The sequence below is a fragment of the Chiloscyllium punctatum genome, chromosome 37, assembly GCF_047496795.1.
Source record: "Chiloscyllium punctatum isolate Juve2018m chromosome 37, sChiPun1.3, whole genome shotgun sequence".
Lineage (NCBI taxonomy): Eukaryota > Metazoa > Chordata > Chondrichthyes > Orectolobiformes > Hemiscylliidae > Chiloscyllium > Chiloscyllium punctatum.
Genome location: NC_092775.1, coordinates 39751348 through 39776306, shown reverse-complemented (window position 1 = coordinate 39776306; position 24959 = coordinate 39751348). Strand labels below are relative to the sequence as shown.

Below are 24959 nucleotides of genomic sequence, written 5' to 3'. Positions count from 1 at the left end.
AGGAGAGGGTGTAGAGTTTTACCAAGATGTTACTTTCATTGGAGTATGTTAACTATAAGGAGAGATTGGATAAACTTGGATTGTATTCGCTAGAGTATTGGAGGTTAAGGGGCAACCTGATAGAAGTTTATAAAATTCTGAGAGGCATGGGTATTCAGGGTGGAAATGTCAAATACATTGGTTTAAGGTGAGAGGGGGCAAGTTTAAAGGAAATGTGCAAGACAAGTTCTTTACACAGAGGGTGGTAGGTGCCTGGAAAATATTGCCAGAGAAAGTGGTAGAAGCAGAAACAATAGCATGAGGCATTTAGATAGACACATGAACAGATAGGAAAGAGATATGTATCATGTACAAGCAGATGGGATTGGTTTAGAATGGCATTGTGGTCCATACAGACATGGTGACCTGAAGGGTTTGTTCGTGTGCTAAACTGTTCTGTGTCCCATTTAGAATTACCTTGTACCTATTTCTTATGAATTACAAATCCCATCCTGCAACTGATTTTGTTGCACTGAGATTGAAAATTGGGTGCCAAATACAAAATGTAATTATTCTAATGTCGTGAAAGGAAAATGATCAAGTCCATGAGATTTACAAAAACTACATACATAATTCTAAATTGGCACCCCAGCAATGCTCTCGCTGTCTGTTATGTTTTCAAGCAAATTAAGGTACCTGGTGTTAAAAGAATCAATTAAAAATGTGTTCTGTATCCTCTCCACATGAACTGTGTTGACAAGAAGAGAAATGAGTTAATCTTTTCAAGACTCTTGGTTCATAAATAAACATCCGCTGTAATAAATTCCAGCTTCATTGACTGTGGCTGCAACTTGTAACTTTATAACATAGTGTACCTAGTGTACACATTTATATCCATCGCTGAAACCACTGAACTCCATGCATTTCCAGAAAATTAATGTAACATATTATTTCTACTACAGACCCCATCGAAGCAAGTGAGTTCAGCCACAAGGTTTGTGCATTTATAAGGGTCTGCTATTGTCAAGAAAATGAAAACAGTGGAATACTGTCTAAAGTTCACTTCATTGTAATTAGTTCCCTTTTGCTTTGATCTTTCATACTAAATTGATCACATTGCAGTCGATTACTTGGGAATGGTTTTCCTTGTGCATGTCTTGCTCAGATGCTGGTATTTTCTGAATCTCCATTTATTGTACCAATCAAATACTGAGACTTATGATTTCAGCAACACTTTATATTTAAGGTGCACTGCAGCTACCATATTATGAAGGCTGTACAGTTGACACCCAAAGTACATTGTGTGGGGGTGTGGGTGGGGCTAGGGAACAACAGGATTCTGTGTTTTCAGTCTGTGTGATGTGGCACGTTGGAAGGTCATCTGACCAATTTTGTAGCCAGTTCAATTCCTTCAGGCGAACCACAATGTGAAAAGCCAGGAGTCCCATCTTGAAGTGGAGTTCCCTAAGGTTAGGTATTAAGACCATTGCATTTCCTGATATATATCAGTGGTTGGCAGGGGATAATTTCAAATTTTGTGGACTACCAAACTTGAATATTGTTAGGAGGACAGTGTAGATTCAAAAGGACACTGACATGTTGCTGGTGTGCTCAGACAGGTAGCAGCTGAAGTTAAACGTAAGTCACCACAGAAATAGTGGATGCACTGGTCATAATCTTCCAATCCACCCTAGATTATGGAAAAATTCCAAAGGATTAGAAAACTGCAAATGGAACACTTATCAAAAAGGAAGGGAGACAATAAACATAAAGTATGGGTCAGTTAGCTTAACATCTGTAATTGAAAAAGTGTTGGGAGTCTATTAAAAAGGAACTTTAGCAAAGTATAGTAGTTTCAGCATAGCAGCAGGGCGTTTAGAAATACATAAGATATTCAAATAGGGTCAGCCTGGTTTCATGAAGGTAAAATGATATCTAATAAATTTATTATAGATCTTTGAAGAAGTAACAAGCAGAATACATAAAGAGGAACTGGTAGTACAATATATTTGGACTTTCAAATGGCAGTCTGTACTTCACTACACATAAGATCCCATAGTGTTGGGGATTGTTAATTAGCATGGACAAATGTTTGGTTACCTAAAAAAAGGCTGAGCTGAGCCGGAGCATTGTGTACTGGCCTCAGTGCCACACTATAAGAAGGATGTGATACAATAGATAGTGTACAAAAAGGGTTTGCAAGAATGGTCTCAGAGATGAGAAAATTTGGAGAAGTTGGGTTATTCTTCTAGGAGAGGAGAAAACTACCAGGGGATCTGATAGATGTTTTCAAAATCTTGAGGTCTGGACAGGGTGGATAGGGAAGAACTGCAACTGCTGGTAAATGATTGCAAATTTAAAATATTTTGTAAAAGAAATAAATGCATGTTGAGAAAAGAGATCTTTTTTGCACAGCAAGTAATTAGTGTCAGGAATGCACTGCCTAGAATTTTGGTGGAGACAGGGTCATTTGAGGCATACAAGAAGGCATTGAATGATTGAGTCTATATAAATAAGTGGGAAACAGCAGGAGAGTGAAACTGAGCTAAATTGCTCAGAGAGCCAGTCTAGATATGATGGGCTGAATGAACTCCATCCACACCGTAACAATACTGTGATTCTAAACTCCTTCCCTGCATACCACTGTGCCACTACCTCTGCTGAGTTTGTCCTGCTGGTGGGACAGGGCATACCTGGAGATAGTGATGATAGTGTCTGGTATGTTATAAGGTGAGATTGGATAAGGAGGTCTTCCCAGAGTCAACAGGGCTGAGTTGGCCATTTAGATTTTAATGGCTGGGTCACTGCCAGGTGATTCATTCCTTTTTTTGAGACATTTTAGAAGTTTTGATGTAACTGAATGGCTTGCAAAGCTACTTCAAAAGGCAGTTAGGAGTGACCTACATTACCATATGTCACATGTGAGCCCAAGAAGGGTAAGGGCAGCAAACTTCCTTTCCTAAAGGACATTAGTGAATACATTGGCGGTCTTCTGAAAGTCAACAATGGTTGAGAGCTGAAAAATGTGTTGCTGGAAAAGCGCAGCATAAGCTTATGCCTGAAACATCGATTCTCCTGCTCCTTGGATGCTGCCTGACCTGCTGCGCTTTTCCAGCAACACATTTTCAGCTCTGATCTCCAGCATCTGCAGTCCTCACTTTCTCCTAGAAAACAATGGTTGCCTTGTTACCATTAGACTTCCAAGTGCAGATTATTTTAAAAATCCGATTCTTCTGTCTAATGTGGTGGGATTCGAACCTGGGTGTCCAGAGCATTACCTGAGGCTCTTGATGTCGGGTCCAGAGACTATGCGATGAACTCATATCTATCCGGTTAGATTTCTAATAGTTTTGCTTATTTTTTCAAGCAGGTGAATGCCTGACACATTTAAAACTTATCACTTACTTGCTAACTTTCACTGATTCATGTTTCTGAGAAATTGGTAAGAGTTTTTTTATGCTTGGTGGGAAATACTCACTTTTCCTCCATTGAAGCAGACCTTCGTCCAGCCTAAGTCCAAAGAACTTAATTGCAGGTTGACAGAGTTTAGGCTTGTTGATTCGGCTAGTGTTGACAAACTGCTACATTTAACAAGGTTCAATTATGCAGACCATTAGGACGTGGCAATGCAATATTGGTTTGTGTAGAACAAGGATTTCCCCACTATCTCTTTACTTCTCCCTCCTTTTAAGCCACTTTTAAAGCCTACCTCTGTCTAAGCTGTGGGATACCCCTCCTAAGATCCCATACTCTGGCTGTATCATTTTCTCTTTTAGCTGATTATGCTTCTCTAATGCTTACACGGATGGCCCTGTTCCTCTCAGTTCCATTTTTGAGCCATGCAGTTTTACAAGTATTCACAGTTCCACAAGAACATGACTGGATACCTGAGCAGTGGGTGAAGGCGTTGGACTGTAGCATTGTTATTGTCTCACTGGTTATGTGAGTGTAACTTCATTCTTGGCTTGCAGATTAAGGTTTTCCAGCAACTTTTAGTTTTAATTCTCAATTTTCTTACTTTTTGTGAGCCGTATTGGTTCACCTAGGTTTTCAGCATGAGGAGCAAACCAAGAGAGGGTAATTTGTTTTGTGTTGTGACTTTGATGTTATGGACATTGAAGTTCAGTTCCACTTACCATGCTTGCTCAGTGACTCATGATAAATCAGGTCCTAATGAGGAATTTTAGTACTAAAGCTAACTCCTCTCATCTCTTTCCACCTGCACTATCTTTCAGCCAATTATCCATATGCTTCATAATGGATACTATTTTGAGTCAGAGGAAATGTCTGTATTCCATAACTTGGAGTGCTGAATGATGAAGGGAAACTGTCTGGACTTGATTTTGTTTCAAGCCACTGAATGCAATAAAACCTTTGAAACATAATTAAATTCCCATTGTGCAGTTTATTCTTAGGAGGTAGGTGCTGGCACAATGTTGAATTTGTGAAGGGAACTTTACCCTACATTTAATCTACTTGTGCCTTCACATCAGTGCTTGATGAGGCGGATTGTTCTGATCTGTGTTGACGTGCAGTGATTACATAAAATGGAACTGGAAGCTGTAATTTAAAAGAAATGTTCATTTGTATTCAAAGGTTTAAAGAATCTAAATTGAACACTCAATTTGTTTCACATTTTTCAACAATCAATGGAGTGAACTACTTCACTGCCAAGAATGTTCTGTGAATCAGTCGTGTGATGTTCTCTAACCTTTGATTTCTAGGTCTGAAGTTGGGCATGGAGCGTGATGCATATGTCATGATCTCTGAGAAGGGAGAGAAGCTCTATCACATGATGATGAGCAAGAAAGGAAACCTCATAAAGGACCGGAGGAGAAAGCTGTCTGTTGTCCCAAAGTGTTTTTTTGGCAAGTAAGGCGGCATCAATCTTTATGTCCTATTCATGTAACTTGAAAGATGATACACTTGATTTCCTGTTGACTTCATTTTGGTTTGCCAAATCAGATATAATTTGATGGGCTCTAATTGCAAAGACATTCCTATCTACTATTTAAGCTAAAACAATTAATAATTTTTGTCTAAACTGGCACTGAATACAAATTGCATGATTTAACAAAGCCAGATATTTTCCATTGCTTGGTTTTGAAAATCACAATGAAAACAAGTGAATGCTTTCTGGTCTTATTTAATACTTTGCAGCACTCACAGACTGCGTGTTACCTTGGTTAGCTGTATGTTTATCCAGGTCATACCATATTGAACTTTAAATTGTTGGGAAATTTTGTGCTGTGGTAAACTGTGTTTACATAGTAACTTAAACTTTATGTGTATCCTGACTGAATGTATTCCATGAGATGTGTTTTTTTCTCTCCATATCTGCACCATGTTGCATGGTTGGGTTTCTTGTCAGTGGTATTAAATTCAAAGCATGAAGGGTAATCTCTGGTGCTTAATCACTGTGGCTATTGAATTTCAGTTCGTAGCCTGACTGGAAGACATGCTCAGAACTGCAGCAGCAATGATTTTGTGAAAACCTTAATTAGTTTTTCAGAGAATAACTTTTTCATGTTTTCTGCTGTTAATTATAAATTATTGCTCATGCTATTGAAATAATTAGCTTTGAATTTCAATTGTGAATGTTTGTATAAAGAGTGAAGTGACCAACTGTGCTAAAGTAAGTTAAACATTTCAATATTCGATGCTCCTGTATCCAAAGACCACAGACCCTGAGGCGTAGGAGTAGAAATTAGGCCATTCAGCCTGTTGAGTCTGCTTCGCCATTCAATCATGGCTGATAGGTTTCTCAACCCCATTCTCCCGCTTTCTCCCATAACCCTTAGACCCCTTGGTACTCAAGAACCTATCTATCTTCATCTTAAATATACTAAATGACTTGGCCTCCACAGCCTTCTGTGGCAGTAAATTCCATAGATTCACCACTGTCTGGCTGAAGAAGTTTCTCATTATCTTGAACTGAATTAAGGTCACAAAAAGAATGGAGATGAAAGTCTAAGTGTCAGCTTTCAACTCCTCCTTCTGTAGATGAATACAGATTTCCCTGTTTGCTTCAGATACAGTACTTTATTTCCTCCTCCAATAATGAAAATGTCAGCTGATTTTCACTCATTACTTTAATGGCATTGTCCTTTGCATTACAACTGTTGAAGGTAAACAGCTTTCTGCTTGGATGTCTCAATTTGGCCTATTTCACCTTGTGTAGTCAGATGAACCTGAAATGTAATGTTAACAGGTATATTTCACTTATCATTGAATATGTTTCAAATTGTGAAATGTTTTTCTTTTGTACTTCATTTGGATGTGTTTTGCAGTCGCCATGAGGTATTTCCTCCTGTGCATAGAAAGATGATATTTGAATGAATGAAATGTGAAATTTTGTTTCTGCCTTCTGAAAGAACCTTGTCTGGCTCTGGACCAAATTCAACATAAAAAAAGCCTCAACTGTTTAAGAATTAGGCACTTGTCAGAACTTATGAATTGTGCCAAAGGAACTCTTGCGTTTATGTACTTTAGCTGACAACTAGCTCTCAGAAAGGAACTTGCAGCTTTAAAAAAAAGTTATAACTACAGTAACTCTCCTATTGATTGAGGGCATTTACAAAACCAAACTTATTGTGCAAGTTTCGTCTAAAACATCAATTAAGATTGGTTTTTGAGTTGTTTAGACTAACTTTTTATTTATGAACAGTTTGTAATCTATTTTGGTGTCTATAAATTGTACACTTTTTATCAGATCATATCTGTCAACATTCAAAATGGAGTTTTGTTTTGCTATATACTAAAAATGTACATATAAGCATACTTACGTCATTCACATGCACTGGAGATAACTACTTGCCTGTGTTTTATGTTAATTGTATGAAATATTTGGCACTGTATGATTTTGTTTTCCAGTGAGTTTGTTTCCTGGCTGATGGACATAGGAGAGATCAGTAAAGCTGAGGAAGGCGTGAATCTGGGTCAAGCCTTGCTTGAGAATGGCATCATTCATCATGGTGAGTCAATTCATGAAAATATTTAAAATGCATTGCAAAGGAAAGCTGTTGTATTCATCTAGGTCCGAGGCAGCTGTTAATGATGTGCCTTGAAATTATCCATCTCAAATGAACTGGACAAATGTACTGGCACTGACTGAATACAGCCTCACTTAAAGGGGAAGCTTATTAACTCCAGTTGTCAGACTTGCTTGTTATAAATCACACAAAAATTGCACTTTCATCAGAAAATGGAATGCTTTTTTCAGTCTCAGCAAAATGCAATGTCTGTTGAATATCTTTTCATAGTGCAGAATCATGCACAGTACTATTTGTGAACATACACGCCTTGTCATGAGTACATTTTTCTTCATCTCCCAATGCTTATGCAGACAAATGCATTTAATGCAGGGTCACACGTGTGCCTTGCAGTTTTAACCTAATCCAAATGATGGGATGTTGGCTGTGTCTGATGATCATATTTGTACACAATGCCCAATTTTTCTTTGCATTGACTTCAAGTTAAGAGTTAAAGTCCATGTTATGTCTTTGCTTGTCACTGAAGTTCATGTTTTTTAACTGATATGAAGAGTGCAGACTCGTTGAAGAACACAGATCCTCAAGCCTGTATCTAGTGATTGCCTAGAGTGCATTAACAGTTGCTTATACTCTAGTAAAAAGCCATACAATGTAATAGAACAGGGCATTATTGATCCAGCTCAGACCATACTAATACCTTGGATATAGGGTTGAAAAATAATTTGAGAGCTAAATATTCTCCACGACAGTCTGGAATTTGGAATAACATATCTCTTGCTATCGATAGCCCTGATTGATTCAAAAATATTCTACAGCACTACATAACTCCCTGTTTAGATTTCTGATTTATTTCGCAGTAGGGAAGGGGACTACAATTATTGGTTGTTTAAAAAAATTTATCAAGTTGGTGGGGTGGGAGGGCGCTTAGACAAAACTTGAGAAAATGACAACTTGATGTTTAAACCAAGAAGGCAAAGGAAATGATGTAGTTAGAGCAGAATACCAACTCTCTCAATGACATAATGGAATAAAAATGAAGTCAAAATTACAACTTTTGAGGAATTGATGAAGGAATTGAGTTCCTGATTATTTTCTGCAATTTGATTTCCTAAAAAATTAAATTTAAAGTCAAGGTTAGGTTGTTCTTCTTCTGAGAGTCTTTAGAACTCTTTTCCTGAAAATGTGCAGAGTCAATGAATATTTTTAAGGCAGAGGCAAATTCTTGTTAAGAAGATGAAATGTTATCTGGGTTGGCAAGAATGCAGGTTGAAGGTTGCAATCAGATCAACAAAGATCTTATTGAATAGTGATGCAGATCAGGAGCTGAATGATTTATTCCTGCTCCTAATACATGTCTTTGTAAAAAAAAGATCTGCAGCTGGTAAAATAGCATCTGATCTGGTGATAAGCTGTTATTGCCTTTTGGCCATGTTTCCTATTTAAGACTGGAGATAATGCTGTTGTTCTCAAGAGGTTGTTAACCTGTGAATTTCTCTTTGCCAGAGAGGGTGTGGACACAGGGCTGTTGAATATTTTTATGGCTGAGTTAGATGGTCTCGTGATTGACAAAGGTAGTAAAGGGTAGACTGAAAAGTAAAGTTGATGCTCCAATGATATCAGCCAAATGCCCCAGTTCTTATGTTTGTTCATCTGTTCACATGTCTATCTCAAAGCTGTACATATTCATTGCAGTATGTACTCACTCTATCTCCTTCCTTTCAGTGCTTAGGCTATTGAAGCTAAGGCAGACCTATTTAACTTGTCCTTTGCTGAGGCAGAGGTGCCTCAAATCAAGCCAAGTTTAATCACTAGTGATGAAACATTGGCCCAAATCTTCTAGTCTGCAGAAAGCAAAATCCCTGCCTCTGTGACCCTCTGCAAGTGTGTCTGACTCTGAACTGAAGTTGGAGACATGGGATGATTTGTGAAGGTTGCTTGGATAGTGAACCCAGGAGATGTTAAACAATTTAAAAGCTGGGAGATCATATCTGACTGCTCCCTCCCATTTCCCTAACTTTCTCTAGCCCAACTTGATTGGACCTGCTCACCTCCTTAACCCTTATTTGACCTCACCCACTCAAGATCTAGTGTGGCATAACCAGGGTTTTGTACAAGTTTAATAAAATTACTGCTTTTCAGTTCTATCCCTCTGGAATGAACCTCAGTGCTTTGTATGCTTTTTAATGTCCTTATTAATCAGTCATTCATGCATATGTACTTTGAGATCCCTTTTCTCATTTACCCATTTAGATTCCTGTTATCCAAAAAGTTCACAACCTCCTTGTCCTTCCTATTGAAATGGACCACCTCACACTTGGCCCCATCAGGAACTTAGTTTATATTTTTGTGAATTCTTAAAACGTAGCAGCAGAGTTTAACTGTTGTTTCAAGAAATTCATGTCGTTAATACGTTAGTATTCCACTTTTAAAGTAGTTTATGTTACAAGTCTTTATGCAGCTCTTACTTTGATTCCTCATGGACATTTCTATTTTTCAGTTTCCGACAAACACCATTTCAAAAATGAGATGGTACTCTACAGGTTTCGGTATGACGATGGAACCTATAAACCTCGAAGTGAGATGGAAGATATCATGTCTAAGGTATTGCTCTTTTACTGTGGATTCACTCTAGTTGAATTGACTTTCTTAGCCTGTAGCAATTGCATGGTGTGTTGCAGGAACTTGTAAAATAATTCCATTTGGCAAACATTGGATAGAGAGTAATAACATTTCTGATGATTACTCAGGGAAGCATGCATTAATTTTGCGTATCAATGATATTACACTTTTCTTGGCAGGGTGTAAGGTTGTACTGTCGATTACATTGCCTCTTCACTCCTGTGGTCAAGTAAGTTATAACTCTTTTCCAGTGATATTGTTTTGACTTCATGAACCTCTATCAGTCATGGAGTGAAAGAAAATAACAGCCTCTATCTTAAATGATATTATTGTATTTTCTAAGATATCATTGTATTTTATTTCACATTTTCAGCATCCTCAACACTTGCTTTTATCATTGTGTATGATTGACTAACTTTCCAATTTCAGTCTTGTTTTGGTGTTTAAAGATGTTTCAAAATTGGGTGAATTTCTTTTCATCTGTGCATTATTCTTGTGCATGAAGGTGAAAGTTGAAAATGTCTTGATGTAACGGAGCATTTATTTGAGTAGAATTTAGTGCATTGGTATTTATCAATGCAGAAAAATGTGTTGCTGGAAAAGCGCAGCAGGTCAGGCAGCATCCAAGGAGCAGGAGACTCGACGTTCCGGGCATAAACCCTTCTTCAGGAATGAGGCATTCCTGAAGAAGGGCTGATGCCCGAAACGTCGATTCTCCTGCTCCTTGGATGCTGCCTGACCTGCTGTGCTTTTCCAGCAACACATTTTCAGCTCTGATCTCCAGCATCTGCAGTCCTCACTTTTTCCTCGTTATTTATTAATGCACTTGATAATTTCTCCAAATCCCAAATGTAATTAAAATACTGACTGTTAGCAGCCTTTATGATTTAGACTGTATCACCCAAGTGTTATCCTTTTTGCAATTCATAAAAACTGAACTTGCTCCTGAAGCTCCTGTGTAATCAACTTTCATCCAATTTGGCAAAGTATTTTCCCTTATGAATTGTTATGTTTCTTTATAAGCATGGGATGTCAAAAATACACTATTGCAATAACATGAATAGGTTTTCTATGAATTAAACAATGATTTTCTCAAAAGTACAGCTTTTTGAATTAGGGGCCAACAGAAGACACGGATAAATGAAACAAAATAAGCTATGTTCCATGTTTAAGAGATTAAAGCCTACATATGCTGAACTATAGCACTGTTGATTGTGCAAATTACATGACAAACTCAAAGGTGAAAGTAGTTGTGTGCCATACTCAAACTTTTCATTTGGTAATGCCCTTTCATTAAGCAGGGTCCATAGTTTAGTAACAGGAGGTTTCACTGTTCCTTTTGCCATGTTACCTCCACGTGTTGTTCAATAGTTTTATTTCATTAGCAAGGGAAATAAACGTTACTCCATAATATATAAACGCAGAATTTAATGATGCTGAAAAGATGTTATCATTGGCATGAATTCTCTAAATATGTTTTCTTCAAATACATTTGACACTTTCGTTCCCTGAAGTTTTAATAAAAAATGGCAGCTGTTTTTGATCACATTATTTGAATTTCCAAAATTTAATTTTCATATTGGATCGAAGTCAAATGATTGTAGGAATAGAGTATTAACTGAAAATTGGAGCCTTGAAGAAATAAAACTTTTATATCTCTACTTTATTTGACTTTCCTGTTGACATATCAGCACATTTTGTACTGTGATTTCTAACAGATTTAAAACTTGCTGTTTGGTATTAATTCAATAACTTGTAATTTCTTGTGTGTTGAAACGTGAAGTTTTGGATCTTGCAAACAATTTCAAGTGCACTAATAGTTAAAGCATGTCAATTTCTTTTCAATTTAAAGGAAAACTTATTAGTTAATACTGGTGAACAAAATGCCTGTACTAATGTTTGAAAAATCATGTTTTGCATTAAATACAGAGACCGAGATCATCACCTGAAAACCTACAAGTCTGTGGTGCCAGCAAGCAAGTTGATCGATTGGCTGCTAATGCAGGTCAGGAATACTTGAGAGATGACAGGATAGATGCATTGTTCCAATCTGTTTATTGTTTATTTCTTGTCCCATTTCAGCATGCTGGTGACTGAAGTATTGTGCACAATAAAATAATTCAGATTGTAATCCATAAAGACTAGCATTTTGGCACACTGTCGCTGTTAAATAATGAGACACAGGCTCACGTTTAAAGTAAGCTGTGGGAGAAGGTGTGAAACTTAACTAGTGCGTACTGGGAAAGCTATGCAACAACAAGTTTAATGGCACAACCATTGCCCGAGGAGAACAGTTGAAACCAGGGAATCTTAGCCCATAATTTTTTGGGTTTTTTCTTTTCCTTTTTCTCTTTTTAATCCAGTCCTTCTCTTCCCCTAATTCTTTGTTCTTAATTTTAGTTCATCTTCGTTGTTTCTTTTTTAATACTTAAATCTCATTCCTTGATGCCATAGACTGTTGAGAGATTGTTCAGCAAAGTTGTTTGTAGTTTTAGAAGTTTGCTTTGGAATTTGCATTTATCCCCCCCTAAATTGCCAGTTGTGAACAGCTTGACACACACTCAAGTGTTTTGACAATATATGGGGTGTTGGAGTTATTGAGGATGAGTTGTCTTGAAAAACTTATAATTGTAAGAAAGTTGCCTCCAGTAAAATTCCTAGGTAAAATATTTTTTAATTTCTTGCATTTTTTCTAGAATCATGATCGCTTACAACTTTGTAGAGTTATACCCTACAAATTATTGTATTCTGAAAGCCAAAGGAGTGCAGCACTCATTGAGTGTCTTTACAGATTTGATTCTGCATCACTGGATGCTGATCGTGGTGGGTCCCAAGTGTTGAGTGCATATATTAATTTAATTTGCTATCAGTTTGATCCCACAGGACCTGGCAACCCTTTGTAACCAGTTGGTTGCAAATATATTTTTTTTGCCTTTGCCACTTCTTCCGCTGTACATTCTTCAGCAGTGAGATGGGCAGTAGTCACTTCCAACTTTCAGGCAATGCAGATCCATTCCTGTCATCAAGAGATTTGCACGAGAGACCAGGGTAAACTTTTCACATTTACCCCTTTTCATTTTTGGCTAGTAACCTCTCCGAGACAGCATGACTGAAATCTGGAAATTATTATGAGCCTGACCTCTCAGAAAAGTCTGAGTTTGGTTGACTTATGGCACAGCTTTTATTACGTTTTTCTGCAGTTTGCAGAAGTACTTGTGTACCTACTAGCATTTTAAATGTTAGTGACTCTTACCTCACTTAAGATAACTTAGCGCACGCTGTTGTTAATATAAAAGCATACATACAGGGAGTTTTTGCTGTGTTATAGGTATTTCAGTGATAAATCAAATGACTACCACCTTGTCGAGTCCCAATCTACGTCAAGCTGCTTTTTACAGAAAATTTAGAGCATTAGTAATCATTGCACATGTGGGGAGCAGTGCTTTCAAGTGCAGTCCAATATTTTAACTGCACACCAGTTCTGTCATGACATTTGAAGGGATAAAGTATGAAAGAAAAAAATCGAGAACTGTCTCAGCTTTTTCTAACTTGATGTTGTCAAAAACATGAATTATCCTTTTACATGTGGTGACCAATGTTAACAATAGCCAAATGCGATATTTGTGCCCTGTTTTAGTTTTCAATGAATTTCTGATGACTTCAGGGAATAGATGCTGATAACATCCTCCAACTTGTCTGTGCATCTTTTTTTTGAACTATTTACTGATAAGATATTGACTTCATGTTCCAATAAGGGCTGCTTGTGGTACTTCTCTAAAACTTGGTGTCTACTGTTTAAAAATAACCCTTGCATCAGAAACCAAAATGCAAGTCAGCTGTTTTATCTGAAGTCATTTGTTTATGGCTGATACTATGGTTGTAAGTGAACTTTAGATAATTGCCTCCAGACATGTTCTTTGTTGTCCTAGCTTCCTTTGTGAGTATTCATAGCTTGAGATTTGCTATTTTGAAATATCAATGGAGACTCTTGCCATTTTCATTGAGATTATTGCTTGTAACAAAGAGCACCTTCTAAATTTAGACTTGCAATCACAAGCATTTGTTTTTGAAAGGAAATCTCTTTTTAGGTGTAAAAATGTCTTTTTGTTGCTAGGGCGACTGCCAGACCAGAGAGGAAGCGGTCACACTTGGCGTGGGACTGTGTAATAATGGCTTCATGCATCATGGTAATCAATCAAAGTAACAAAAAAACTTACTTCAAATGTAATTTCAGTGTGATAGCTGTGAATTATTCATAATTAAGTTGGAAGTTAGCACTTCAAGGTGTCCTGCAGTCAGTTTTGTTCTTTGCCAATTTTTAAAATATTTCATAATTTGATCATGCAACACTACTCCCTCCATTCCAAAAAAAACAAAATGAGTCACAAAAACAGAAAATGCTGGCAAAACTCAGCAGGTCTGGTAGCATCTGCAGGGAGAAAGCAAGCTTAATATTTTAAGTCTGATGGTCATTCATCTGAACCTCTGAAGTGGGCAGACCTGCTGGGTATCACCAGCAGTTCCTGTTTTTGTTTCAGATCTTCAGCATCTGCTGCTGTTTGTTTTATAACAAAATCAGTTAGTTGGATAATATCAATCACAAAAATTGCTGTCCAGTTGACCTCCACGGTTGTGCAGAAGAACTCTGGTGAGGGGGTGGGGGGAATCGGGAAAATTCGGTTGGGATCTTGTGTCTTTTCCTTCCCCTCTTCCTCCTAAGCATGTCTAATTATATTCTCAAAATGTTCAAACCCAATGTTCTTTTCGGAGCTCAGGAAACAGCATTGCTTTTGGAAGCATTCAGTACAGAATGAGTGTTAAATAACTCTTTGTTACTGGTTTTGCTTCCAGACATTTCTAATTTCTCTGGTCACGCATTTGAGCTGTTAGGTCAATTACAGCCACTAGCTTGACTGGAAATTTTAAAAAAAATTTACACCTTACTTTATTTAATAACAGGCACTTGGCATACTTCCTGATTTCTCTGAAATCTGCTATTAGATTTATCTCTCAACTTGTGCATATTCATTTAAAAATATACGTTTTGACTCCATCTCTCCCTAGATTGGTGATGATCAGTGAAATTTGTGGTTTGGCAACTATTTGTGTTCGCACTTATCTATTATTACTATTTCCTAATTTCTTGAACCATGTTACAATGGCACTATGTATAGTACTCACCTGGTCAAACTATAATTCTGCAATAGGTAATCATATTGACTATTATTAATAACATTGAAATATCCCTTCACCACTTGACCAAAATTTGACTTGACCTAACAATAAATTGGCCAGCTGGAAGGAAAAATGCATATTTGAAGTCCCACAGAAAAATGTTATTGATGCTTCTCGATTGTAAACAATTGCCATTTATCAAATTTTTGTGGTCAAATATTTCATTTCATGTTTGGCAAACAACTGACTCATTTTGTAGGGGTGAATTTGGATGTTAAGTCAAAGACAAACAGGTTCATTTTTAGTTTAAAATGAACTGGATACCAATGCAACAATTTTTTGCCTTGTCACAGACACCTTCTAAGTTAATCTTCATTTATTGCTGTAGTTCACAATGAAGAGAAACTTGTTGACAAATGAATTTTTAATGTTATTTGTAATGAATATTAGATTTTTGCTCAGTTTTCTTTGTTGGTAAGATTTTGAATTTACAGATGCTAAAACTTTACTGAAGTCAACATAAAAATGTAATTGTGTGTCAATATATTAACCATAATTTTGAGAAGATGTTTTTGTATGGTAAATGTGTTTTTTTCTTTTGCTGTGCTTGACATGAATTTTAACTTTTATCAGTGCTAGAGAAAAGTGAATTCAAGGATGAGTCCCAATTTTTTCGCCTTCATGCTGATGAAGAAATGGAAGGGACCAGCTCCAAAAGCAAACAGTTGCGGAATGACTTCAGATTGGTTGAAAACATTGTTGTTAAATCCCTTTTGGTAAGCAGATAGTGCTGCTTTTCACATTTGAAGTGGGAGCCTTTCCATGGTATTATACAAATTTTGCAGAACATGGATTGCAGAAATTTGAGTGAAATGCTTTATTCAAATTAGGTTAATAAATGGAATGTTAATTTATTCAATACTTTATAGGTGCATAAATTTTGACTTTGAATTTTAACACAATCTAAGATTGTAAAAATGACCAGCGCATTTTAGCTGCCTTTCATTTGGTTAGATGGAAAGCTAATGGACATATATCTTTCATCTCTTGATTTGTGTTTAAATGAGGACTTATGAATCCTTGCCTTTCTTTTCCCCCCTGGTGAGTTGAATCCTTTTGATTTTTCTTTCACATTACAATGCCTTTCTGTTCCTTCCCTTCCTGCATTGTGCCACTTTTCTCAGTGAACAGACTAATAATCTTTTCTTTCTCTTTAACTCTTTCGCACTGGCAGTTATTTTTCTCCCTCGTATTTTCTCTTTTACTTTTCCTCTCTGGTGTATGCAGTTTGTCTTTCTCTTACACTTTTTCTCACTTCCCTGCTCTCTTCCATGTGCTCTTATTTTCTGTATCTCTGGTGTGCACGCTATCTCACACCCTCTCTTGCTCACTCATTTTTATCGTTCTCTGGTAGGCCTTTTTTCTCTTGCCTCTCATTTTCTGGCTCAGTGGCACTCTGTCTGGCTCTCTCTTTTTCTCTCTCTCTGGCACTCCTTTCTTTCTGTCTCTGATTTTTTTCACTCTGGTGTTCTTTTTATCTCTCTGGCACTTTTGTTTTGTGTCTCTCGCGCACGCTGTCTCTCTTTCTCTTCTCCACAACCAAGGTACACAACTTCTCAAGGTACACAAATTAATGTTTATTCCACAATTGCGTGCAGTATTCATTTTTTCAATCTGTTCTGCTCATTGAGGCAATGACTGATGCTGGAGTCATACTCCACAAGCTTCATCCCGGATGAGGCATTATTATTTGGTCATTGTGCAGCAATTCCATGTGAATTGGATAATTACCTCCCTCTGTATTTCCACCTTTAGTTGCATACTTCCAGTCGTGATCGGTGTTTAGGACAAGGACCACCCATTGTAATTCCGTCTCTACTCTAAGGACAACACAGAGAGGCTCAGTGGTTAGCACTGCTGCCTTACGGCACCAGGGTCCCTGGTTTGATTCCAGCCTTGGGTGACTGTCGGTGTGGAGTTTGCATGGGTTTCCTCCGAGTACTCTGGTTTCCTCCCACAGTCCAAAGATGTGCAGATCAGGTGAATTAGCCATGCTAAATTGCCCATCGTGTTAGGAGCATTAGTCAGAGGGAGATGGGTCTGGGTGGGTTACTCTTTGGAGGGTTGGTGTGAACTGGTTGGGCTGAAGGGCCTGTTTTCACACTGTAGGGAATCTAATGTAAACCTCTGCCCAAGCAATGATGAACCTGATGTAATGTGTTTCCTACAATGAGCATACCCATTGGAAATATAGCAGCTGTTCATAGATAACAGAATTTCCTGGTCTTTGTGATAATCATGTAATTGTTCACTGAGCCAACAGGAAGACTTTTATGATGTTTTCCAAATGTATACATAAATCAAAATATGGAGTAGTGAACCAAATCTCATATGCTGTTATGGTTAGATGGATCGGAGGGTATGAATTTCCACCAAGGTTGAAAACTGACTGATCAAGAAGCTCTGTCCCTGATGTACCAGCCCAGAAACAAAAATGATCTTGCCCATTATTGACAAAATGGTCATCATAGTTGTCAGTGGACAAATGGTTTACTGGACTTGTGCATTTGGCTTTATTGATGATAAAGTATATTCGTAGTTAAATTGATTGGGTTTATACTGGCTTGTGGTGATCTGTGAGATTTGAGTTGTACTTCATTCACTCCCACATTGTTACAGGCACTTAAAATGAATATAACATGCTGTGTGGATAGAGACATTTGTGGTGAGATTTTTAAACCGTACATGATTTTTCTTTGTGTTACAATGACAAATGTTATTTTTGGTGAAAAATTAATATTCCTTGCAATTTCCAGGTAACTTAACTTGGGGGTGAGAAACATTTACTCATCTAACCAGACCTGAAATAAAAAGCGAGCCCAGTGTTCACCACACAATGACTATCAATTGTTTTCAAATCCCATCTGAGTCACCAATGTGCTTTCTTCAGAATAGCCATACCAGACTTGAAACATCAACTCTGTTCCTCTCTCCATGGATGCTGCCAGACCTGCTGAGTTTCTCCAGCAATTTATGTGTTTGATTCAGAATTCCAGCATCCTAAATATTTTACTTTGAACCTTGCCACGATTGATAGGTGTGCTAACAGCTGCACAGCTTCTACACACATCCCCACCACATTTACTCTGCTTTGCTCCTTTATAACACTCCTTAAAGCCTACCTTTTTGACCTAGGTTTGGCTATCTGATCTAACATTTCCTTATATTTAAGTATAGAGTCATGGAGACGTTCAGGTTGGAATCAGACCCTTTGGTCCAACTCATCCATGCCAGCGAGATATCTTATACTAATCTAGTCCCATTCATCAGCACTTGGCCCATAACCCTCTAAACCCTTCCTATTCATATACCCATCCAGATGCCTTTTAAATGTTGAAATTTTACCAGCCTCCACCACTTCCTCTGGCAGCTCATTCCATACATGCACCACTCTCAGTGTGAAAAAGTTGCCCCTTAGGTCCCTTTTAAATTTTTCCCCTTTTACCCTGAGCCTGTGCCCTCTAGTTCTGGACTGCCCCACCCCAGGAAAAAGACCTTGTTTATTTACCCTCTCCATGCCCCTTACGATTTCATAAACCTCTAACGTCACCCCTCATCTTCCGATGCTCCAAGGAAAACAGCCCCAGCCTATTCAGCCTCTCCCTATAGCTCAAATCCACCAACCCTGGCAACATCCATGTAAATCTTTCTTGAACCCTTTCAAGTTTCACAATATCTTTTCCATAGGAGGGACAACAGAATTACACACGATATTCCAACAGTGGCCTAACCAATGTCCTGTACCACTGTAGCATGACCTCTCAACCCCTCTACTCAATACTCTGTCCAATAAAGGAAAGCATGCCAAAAGCCGCCTTCATTATCCTATCTACCTGTGACTCCATTTTCAAGGAGCTATGAACCTGCACTCAAAGGTCTGTTTGTTCAGCAGCACTCCCTACGACCTTACCATTAAGTGTATAAGTCCTGCTCTGATTTGCCTTTCCAAAATGCAGCATCTCACATTTATCTAAATTAAACTCCAGCTGCCACTCCTCAGCCCATTGTCCCCTCTGATCAAGATCCTGTCATACTCTGAGGTAACCTTCTTTGCTGTCCACTACAACTTCAATTTTGATATCATCTGCAAACTTATGAACCATACTCCTCTGTTCACATCCAAATCATTTGTATGAATGATGAAAAGCAGTGGACCCAGCACCGACCCTTGTGGCGCACCACTGGTCACAGGCCTCCAGTCTGAAAAGCAACCCTCCTCCACCATCCTCGGTCTTCTACCTTCAAGCCAGTTCTGTATTCAAATGACTAGTTCTCCCTGTGTTCCATGAAATCTAACCTTACGTACCAGTCTACTATGAGGAACCTTGTTGAACACTTTACTGAAGTCCAGATAGATCACATCCACTGCTCTGCCCTCATCAATCCTCTTCATTACTTTTTCAATCAAGTTTGTGAGACATGATTTCCCAAGCACAAATCCATGGTGACTATCCCTAATCAGGCCTTGCCTTTCCAAATGCATGGAAATCCTGTCCCTCAGGATTCCCTCCAACAACTTGCCCACCACTGATGTCAGGCTCACCAGTCTATAGTTCTCTGGCTTTTCCTTACCACCTTTCTTAAATTGTGGTACCACATTAGCCAACCTCCAGTGTTCTGGCACCTCACCTGTGACTATCGATATACAAATATCTAAGCAAGGGGCTCAGCAATCATTTCCCTAGCTTCCCACAGAGTTCGAGGGTACACCTGATCAGGTTCTGGGGATTTATCCACTTTAATGTGTTAAGACGTTGATCACCACCTCCTCTGTAATATGGACATTTTTCAAGATGTCACCATCTATTTCTCCACATTCTATATCTTCCATGTCCTTCTCCATAGTGAACACTGATGCAAAACACTAGTTTAGTATCTCCTTCATCTCCTTTAGCTCTACACATAGGTTGCCTTGCTGATCTTTGAGGGGCCCTATTCTCTCCTTCGTTACCTATTTGTCCTGTTCTTGTCGTATAATGTCCTGTCAAATGCCTTTGGATGTCTTATTACATTAACTGTGCTATCTTATTGGTTTAGTTATGGGTTACTGATATTTAGGCTCATGTGAGTAATAGCCATTGGGACACAGCCTGTAGAAATAGCCATCTTCACTTAAGATGGTTTTATCCAGGTAGAATATTCTTTTGTAATATCATATAAAGTTTTTAATTGCTTTCAAGCTTCTTCAAATTGTATCTAAAGTTTAGTTTTAATTATTATACCACACCAAAACTGGTCCGGTTTACATGATTAATCATGTTTTGAACACCGAATAAAACTCCAGAAACCTAATATTTTTTACGACATGGTTCTGAAACACCATTTAAAAGAATTTTTAACTGATGTTCATGTTAACATCCTAATATTTTCTTTGTTTCTTATCATCAGATGCCAGTTCAATTCTCTTTGTCACCTCATAAAACGCTTCAATTTCTTTGGTGACTGAGTTAAATTCTCCAAATAAAACTGTGCATGAGGTGTGGTGGGAGTCCTTGTATTGGGGTGCAGTTAGAAATGAGGGCTGTAATACTAAGGTAAATCCTGAGGTTGGTGCTATTTTTCACATGAAACATTAAATTTTTCTCAATGGCTCATTTTGGAAGTACTGTAAGTAATTTAAACACTTAAATGTGAAGCCATTTATAATTCACATAGTCCTGTTTGAGTGCTGTTTTGATTTCAGTCTAAACAGTTCAGCTGACAGAAATGGTGCCTTGGTGAGGTCCAACGTCTTTTGGCAGTGATGAATTTGAATTTTCCTCTTTCATTTCATTAACTTAGCATTATCTAGTCTAATAAGCACCATGTAAACATTGTTAATCATAATTTTAAAATCCATCTGGTTCATTTTTCTCTTTTAGGGAAAGAAATCATTTGATCTATATGTGATTGGAGATCCACAGCAATGTAGTTAATTCCTAAGTACCAAATGGGAAATTATGATGGAGAATACATACTATCCATGGGTGATTTTTTTTTAAAAAGAATGTCACTAATATTAAGTGTTTTGACTTCCAGAAATCATTCAATGGTCTTCATGGTTCCCACTTAAATTTGAATACAATATTAGCTCAAATCCAGGAAATCAGATTAATTGTATTTCTGAGTATTGTCAAAAAGTAGCTTAGCTCCAGTGTACTATAATGAATGTGTATTCTTTAGATATTGCCACTTACAATCATGCGAAATAGAAGGATATTCAGCCCATTGAGCCTGCTCTGTCATTCAGTAAGATTATGGATGACTGTATGTTGAATTTTGCATTGCCATTTACCCCTGATAACCAATGATTCCTTAACTAACAAGAATCTATTTCCACTGCTTTCATCTTATTTCTGCTACTTTCCAAGGCAGAGAATTCAAAGTTGTGCAACTCTGAGAGAACGAAAATGTTCTCCTCATCCCGATCCTGTAAGGGTAACTCCTAATTGTGAAATAGTTTTCCCAGTTCTGGGCTTCCTACAAGATGAAACATTGTTTTCAAGTCCATTTTGTTAAGACCTTTTGGGACCTCATATGCGTGTTCAAATCACCCTTTACTTTCGTATCTCCAGTAAAACCAAGCCCAGCCAGTGCAACCTGCATGTATGAAAACAGCCCAGGTGTCAAACTCCCTTGATACTTATACCTTTATTTAAATAAGGAGACCAAAACTGCACACAGTATTTGAAAGGTGATCTCACCAATCCCTTGTATTATGGAAGCATTATATCTTTTTTGCTTTTTATCACAAGTTATTCTTTTTGCAGTTCCTTCAACTTTGAAGATAAACTGAATCATCCAAAATGCACAATACTATATTCAATATATATTTCCAAAGAAAGGGCAATAAATAAACTGAAAGGCAAGGGATATAGGATAAAGGACTAATGATTATTACAACAATCTCCTATTAGTTTATTATGAACTAGGGCTCTCTAGTCCTAGACTTTCCCCAAAGTGGAAACATTCTCTGTATCTACCCTGCCAAGTTCCCTAAGAGTCTTTATGCTTCAATAAGGTTGGCCCTCATTCTTCCAAATTCCAATGAGGACAGACCGAACCTACGTCTCTGCTTGATAAACTTGAACTTAATGCCAATGAGCTGTTATAACTTATTTCCCTAAAGCAGCTAACATTTTCCCTCTGATCAATGTTAAGCCAATTGGCCTGTAGTTTTCTGCTTTCTGTGTGTCTCCCTTCTTGAATAAAGGAGTTACATTTGCTACCTTCCAATTGAATGGGATTTTCCTGTATTGAGCAAGTTTTGGAAAATTAAAACCTATGTATCAACAGCCTCATAAGTCACTTTGTTTAAGATGCTGGGGTGAAGTTCATCAGGACTTGGTCACTTACCAGCTCACAGCTCCAACCATTTTATCAGAACCACTTTTCTGGTCACTGTGATTTCCTTGCATTCTTCTCATTAATTTCCTCATTTGTCACTGTTTCTGAGATGTTACTGCTACCCCCTATAATGAAGATCAATGCAAGATACCTGCTCATTTCATCTGCCATTCACTTATTTTCCACTATTAATTTTAAAGACTCATCTTTTATAGATCAACACACTCGTTTTGTTAACTTCTCTTTGTAAAAAAAATCTCTTACTATCTGTTTTTATATTTCTTGTTTTCTCTTTCACTGTATTTTTTCCCTCTAATAATTTGGTACTCTTTGATTTTTTTAAAATATATTTTTCCAAATATTTGATCTGTCACTTGTCTTTGCACAATTATTTTCTCTTTCCTTCTTTGTGTTTGATAGTATCTTTAATTGTTGTAGTTAAACCATGAATGGGGGTCTGTCCAATGGAGTTTTACTTACTCTTTATAATACAATCTCATATGTCCTCAAAATGTCAGCCATGGCCTCTCTACTGTCCCATTTTAGATCCTAATTTGCCTACTCACTTTAGTGAGTTTTGTTTTCTTGCAGAATTGGGAACAAGTGTAAGCCATTTAGCTAGTCAACCTGTTTTGCCATGGAATGACATATGGCTGATTAGTGACCCAACTTACTTGCCTTTGATCATAGCTCTTTGTGTCATTTGAATAACAAAAGTCTATCAATTTAGCTGTTCTTGCATCAATAGTTGTTTAAGTTGAGAGTTCCAACATTATGCTCCTGTTATTCACAAATAAGTGGTGTTTTAGAAAACATTTAGGAAATTTGTCATATTTCAGATTATGTTTTACTTCTGTTATTGTATACATAAGGTGACTTCTCCGGATGTATAACATTAACACTGTTTGAAGTTTGAAAAGTGGAGTTCTACTTTGAGTAAAACGTCATGATGAGCAGATTAGACATTGCAAGAAAAGCTCAACAGCCTGGATTTGAAATTTCTCTTCAGGGACAGAAAGTAGATGCTAAAGGATTCGTCACAGTCACACCTTGTTAACCCTTTTTATTGACTGACTGTAGTGGACTCACTTTTACTCATGAGGGAGAGCTCTTTTTCGAGTTTCAAAGTGTTACTGAAAATACATTAAACCAGTTCTGATTTTGAAGTGCTTGGAAATGCTTAGCCATTGCTAGTATAAATTGTCATTATAAGAAGACTGACTGCTCCTCAATGACAACTGACTTTCCAAATTCAAATTTTGAAATCTCACTAGCTTTGCAGTTCTCTCTCCTATTTTAATTGTGTATTGATTCTGACTCTGGTGAGGGTTGTAGAATTGATTCTACTTTGTTTCCCTAGATTTTCCCCGAAGAAGATAATTATGGATTTGAAATTGAAGAGAAAAATAAGGTCATTGTGGTGAAATCTGTACAAAATGGTTCTTCTGCTGAGGTAATTACTGTTTTGCTTGGTTCTGAATTTCAAAACGCCAGCAATGAGCAGAACAGAACAGTCAACTCCTGTAGCTATTTCTTAAAACAAAATGGCCCCAGAGAGGTAGACACCATTACTTGGCATACACAAAAAAAACTTGAAATATTGATCCTCCACATGGCAGTGGAACAAGAGTGCAAGCACTTAAGGATTTGCTAATTTAGGATCTGGATTTTCTGAGTATGTTTCAGTGTTTCGAGCTTGGTATATTGAAAACCTGGTCCCTGAAAATGAGGTGAAGAAGGTGTGGGATGCATAAAACCCAAAAAACTGAACTGAGGTCTCCGATGTTTGTGAGGCTGAGGAGAGCGTCAAGAAAGGAAGTGGTTGAGGATCTACAAGTCCGCTCCAGAGCATTGGGTGAAATGTTGGTTTAGGATGGGGGATCACACAGGGACAGATGAAGCCAAGGAAAAATTAGAAAACTAAGATGGAAATTCTAAACCTTGGTGTGGTCAGACTAGAGGCCAATGTAATTTAGCAAACATGGAGAGTGACTAAATGAGACTTGGTCCAAGTTCAAATGCTTACAGCACACTCTCGATGCACAGAGGTCTATGGAGGGTACGAGCTGTTCTGGATAACATTGAAATATACAACTTTGCAGAGAAAACTTGAATGAGAGATTCATCAGCAGACTGTATACACATGTGAAGATCGACAGTTTTTCCATTTAATCATATGTATTTATGCTTGTCCCACAAAAGGTTGGATTGGGCTATGGAGGACACACACATGAATGACACTAGTTTACATTTCAGTGGGATATTTATGATACTCCTGGATTACATTATCCAGGTAAATTCTAAGAATATCAGTCACCATTGTTTTGATGATCCATTATGTGACAGACCCAATTTGTAGCAAGAAGTCAATGTGTTATAAGATAATGGGCTGGAGGTGGCTGGGCAGTTCATATAATATCCTGTTGCAGAAAAAATGAGGAAAGGAACTGCTAGATTAACTAATGTTTTCAAATCATAAGACAGATGTAATGTATTTATAACTGCTGAACTTTGTTCTCTGAAAAGATGAAAAATGCTGCCTGACCAATCATAGGTCATAATTAAACCATGAAGATTGATACTTAGAGCAGTGTTGTCCTGGTTTTTTGTAGTTGATACTATTTCAAAAATCACATTGTTATGTATAAAATGTTAAGGTCCATAACCACATTTGATACTCCTAATCGTGTGAATTTCATGTCACGCATGATCGTACACCTGAAATTATAAAACATCACAAGCAACTAACGGTATTACAATGACTCTATTAAGCATGCTATAATTTGCGTGGGTGAGGTCAGTCATTTG

At 37.6% G+C, this 24959-nt stretch overlaps 1 protein-coding gene across 1 annotated transcript in view; it reads left to right on the top strand.

Moving 5' to 3' along the window:
* prex1 (phosphatidylinositol-3,4,5-trisphosphate-dependent Rac exchange factor 1) overlaps positions 1–24959 on the top strand; it is a 230505-nt gene that overhangs the window by 120739 nt on the left and 84807 nt on the right. The window contains exons 10-17 of the mRNA XM_072556629.1: positions 4704–4851; positions 6853–6953; positions 9469–9572; positions 9770–9819; positions 11520–11595; positions 13705–13777; positions 15399–15541; positions 23512–23604. Of these exons, the coding sequence (XP_072412730.1) occupies positions 4704–4851; positions 6853–6953; positions 9469–9572; positions 9770–9819; positions 11520–11595; positions 13705–13777; positions 15399–15541; positions 23512–23604 (788 nt within the window). The remainder of the gene's footprint in view (positions 1–4703; positions 4852–6852; positions 6954–9468; positions 9573–9769; positions 9820–11519; positions 11596–13704; positions 13778–15398; positions 15542–23511; positions 23605–24959) is intronic.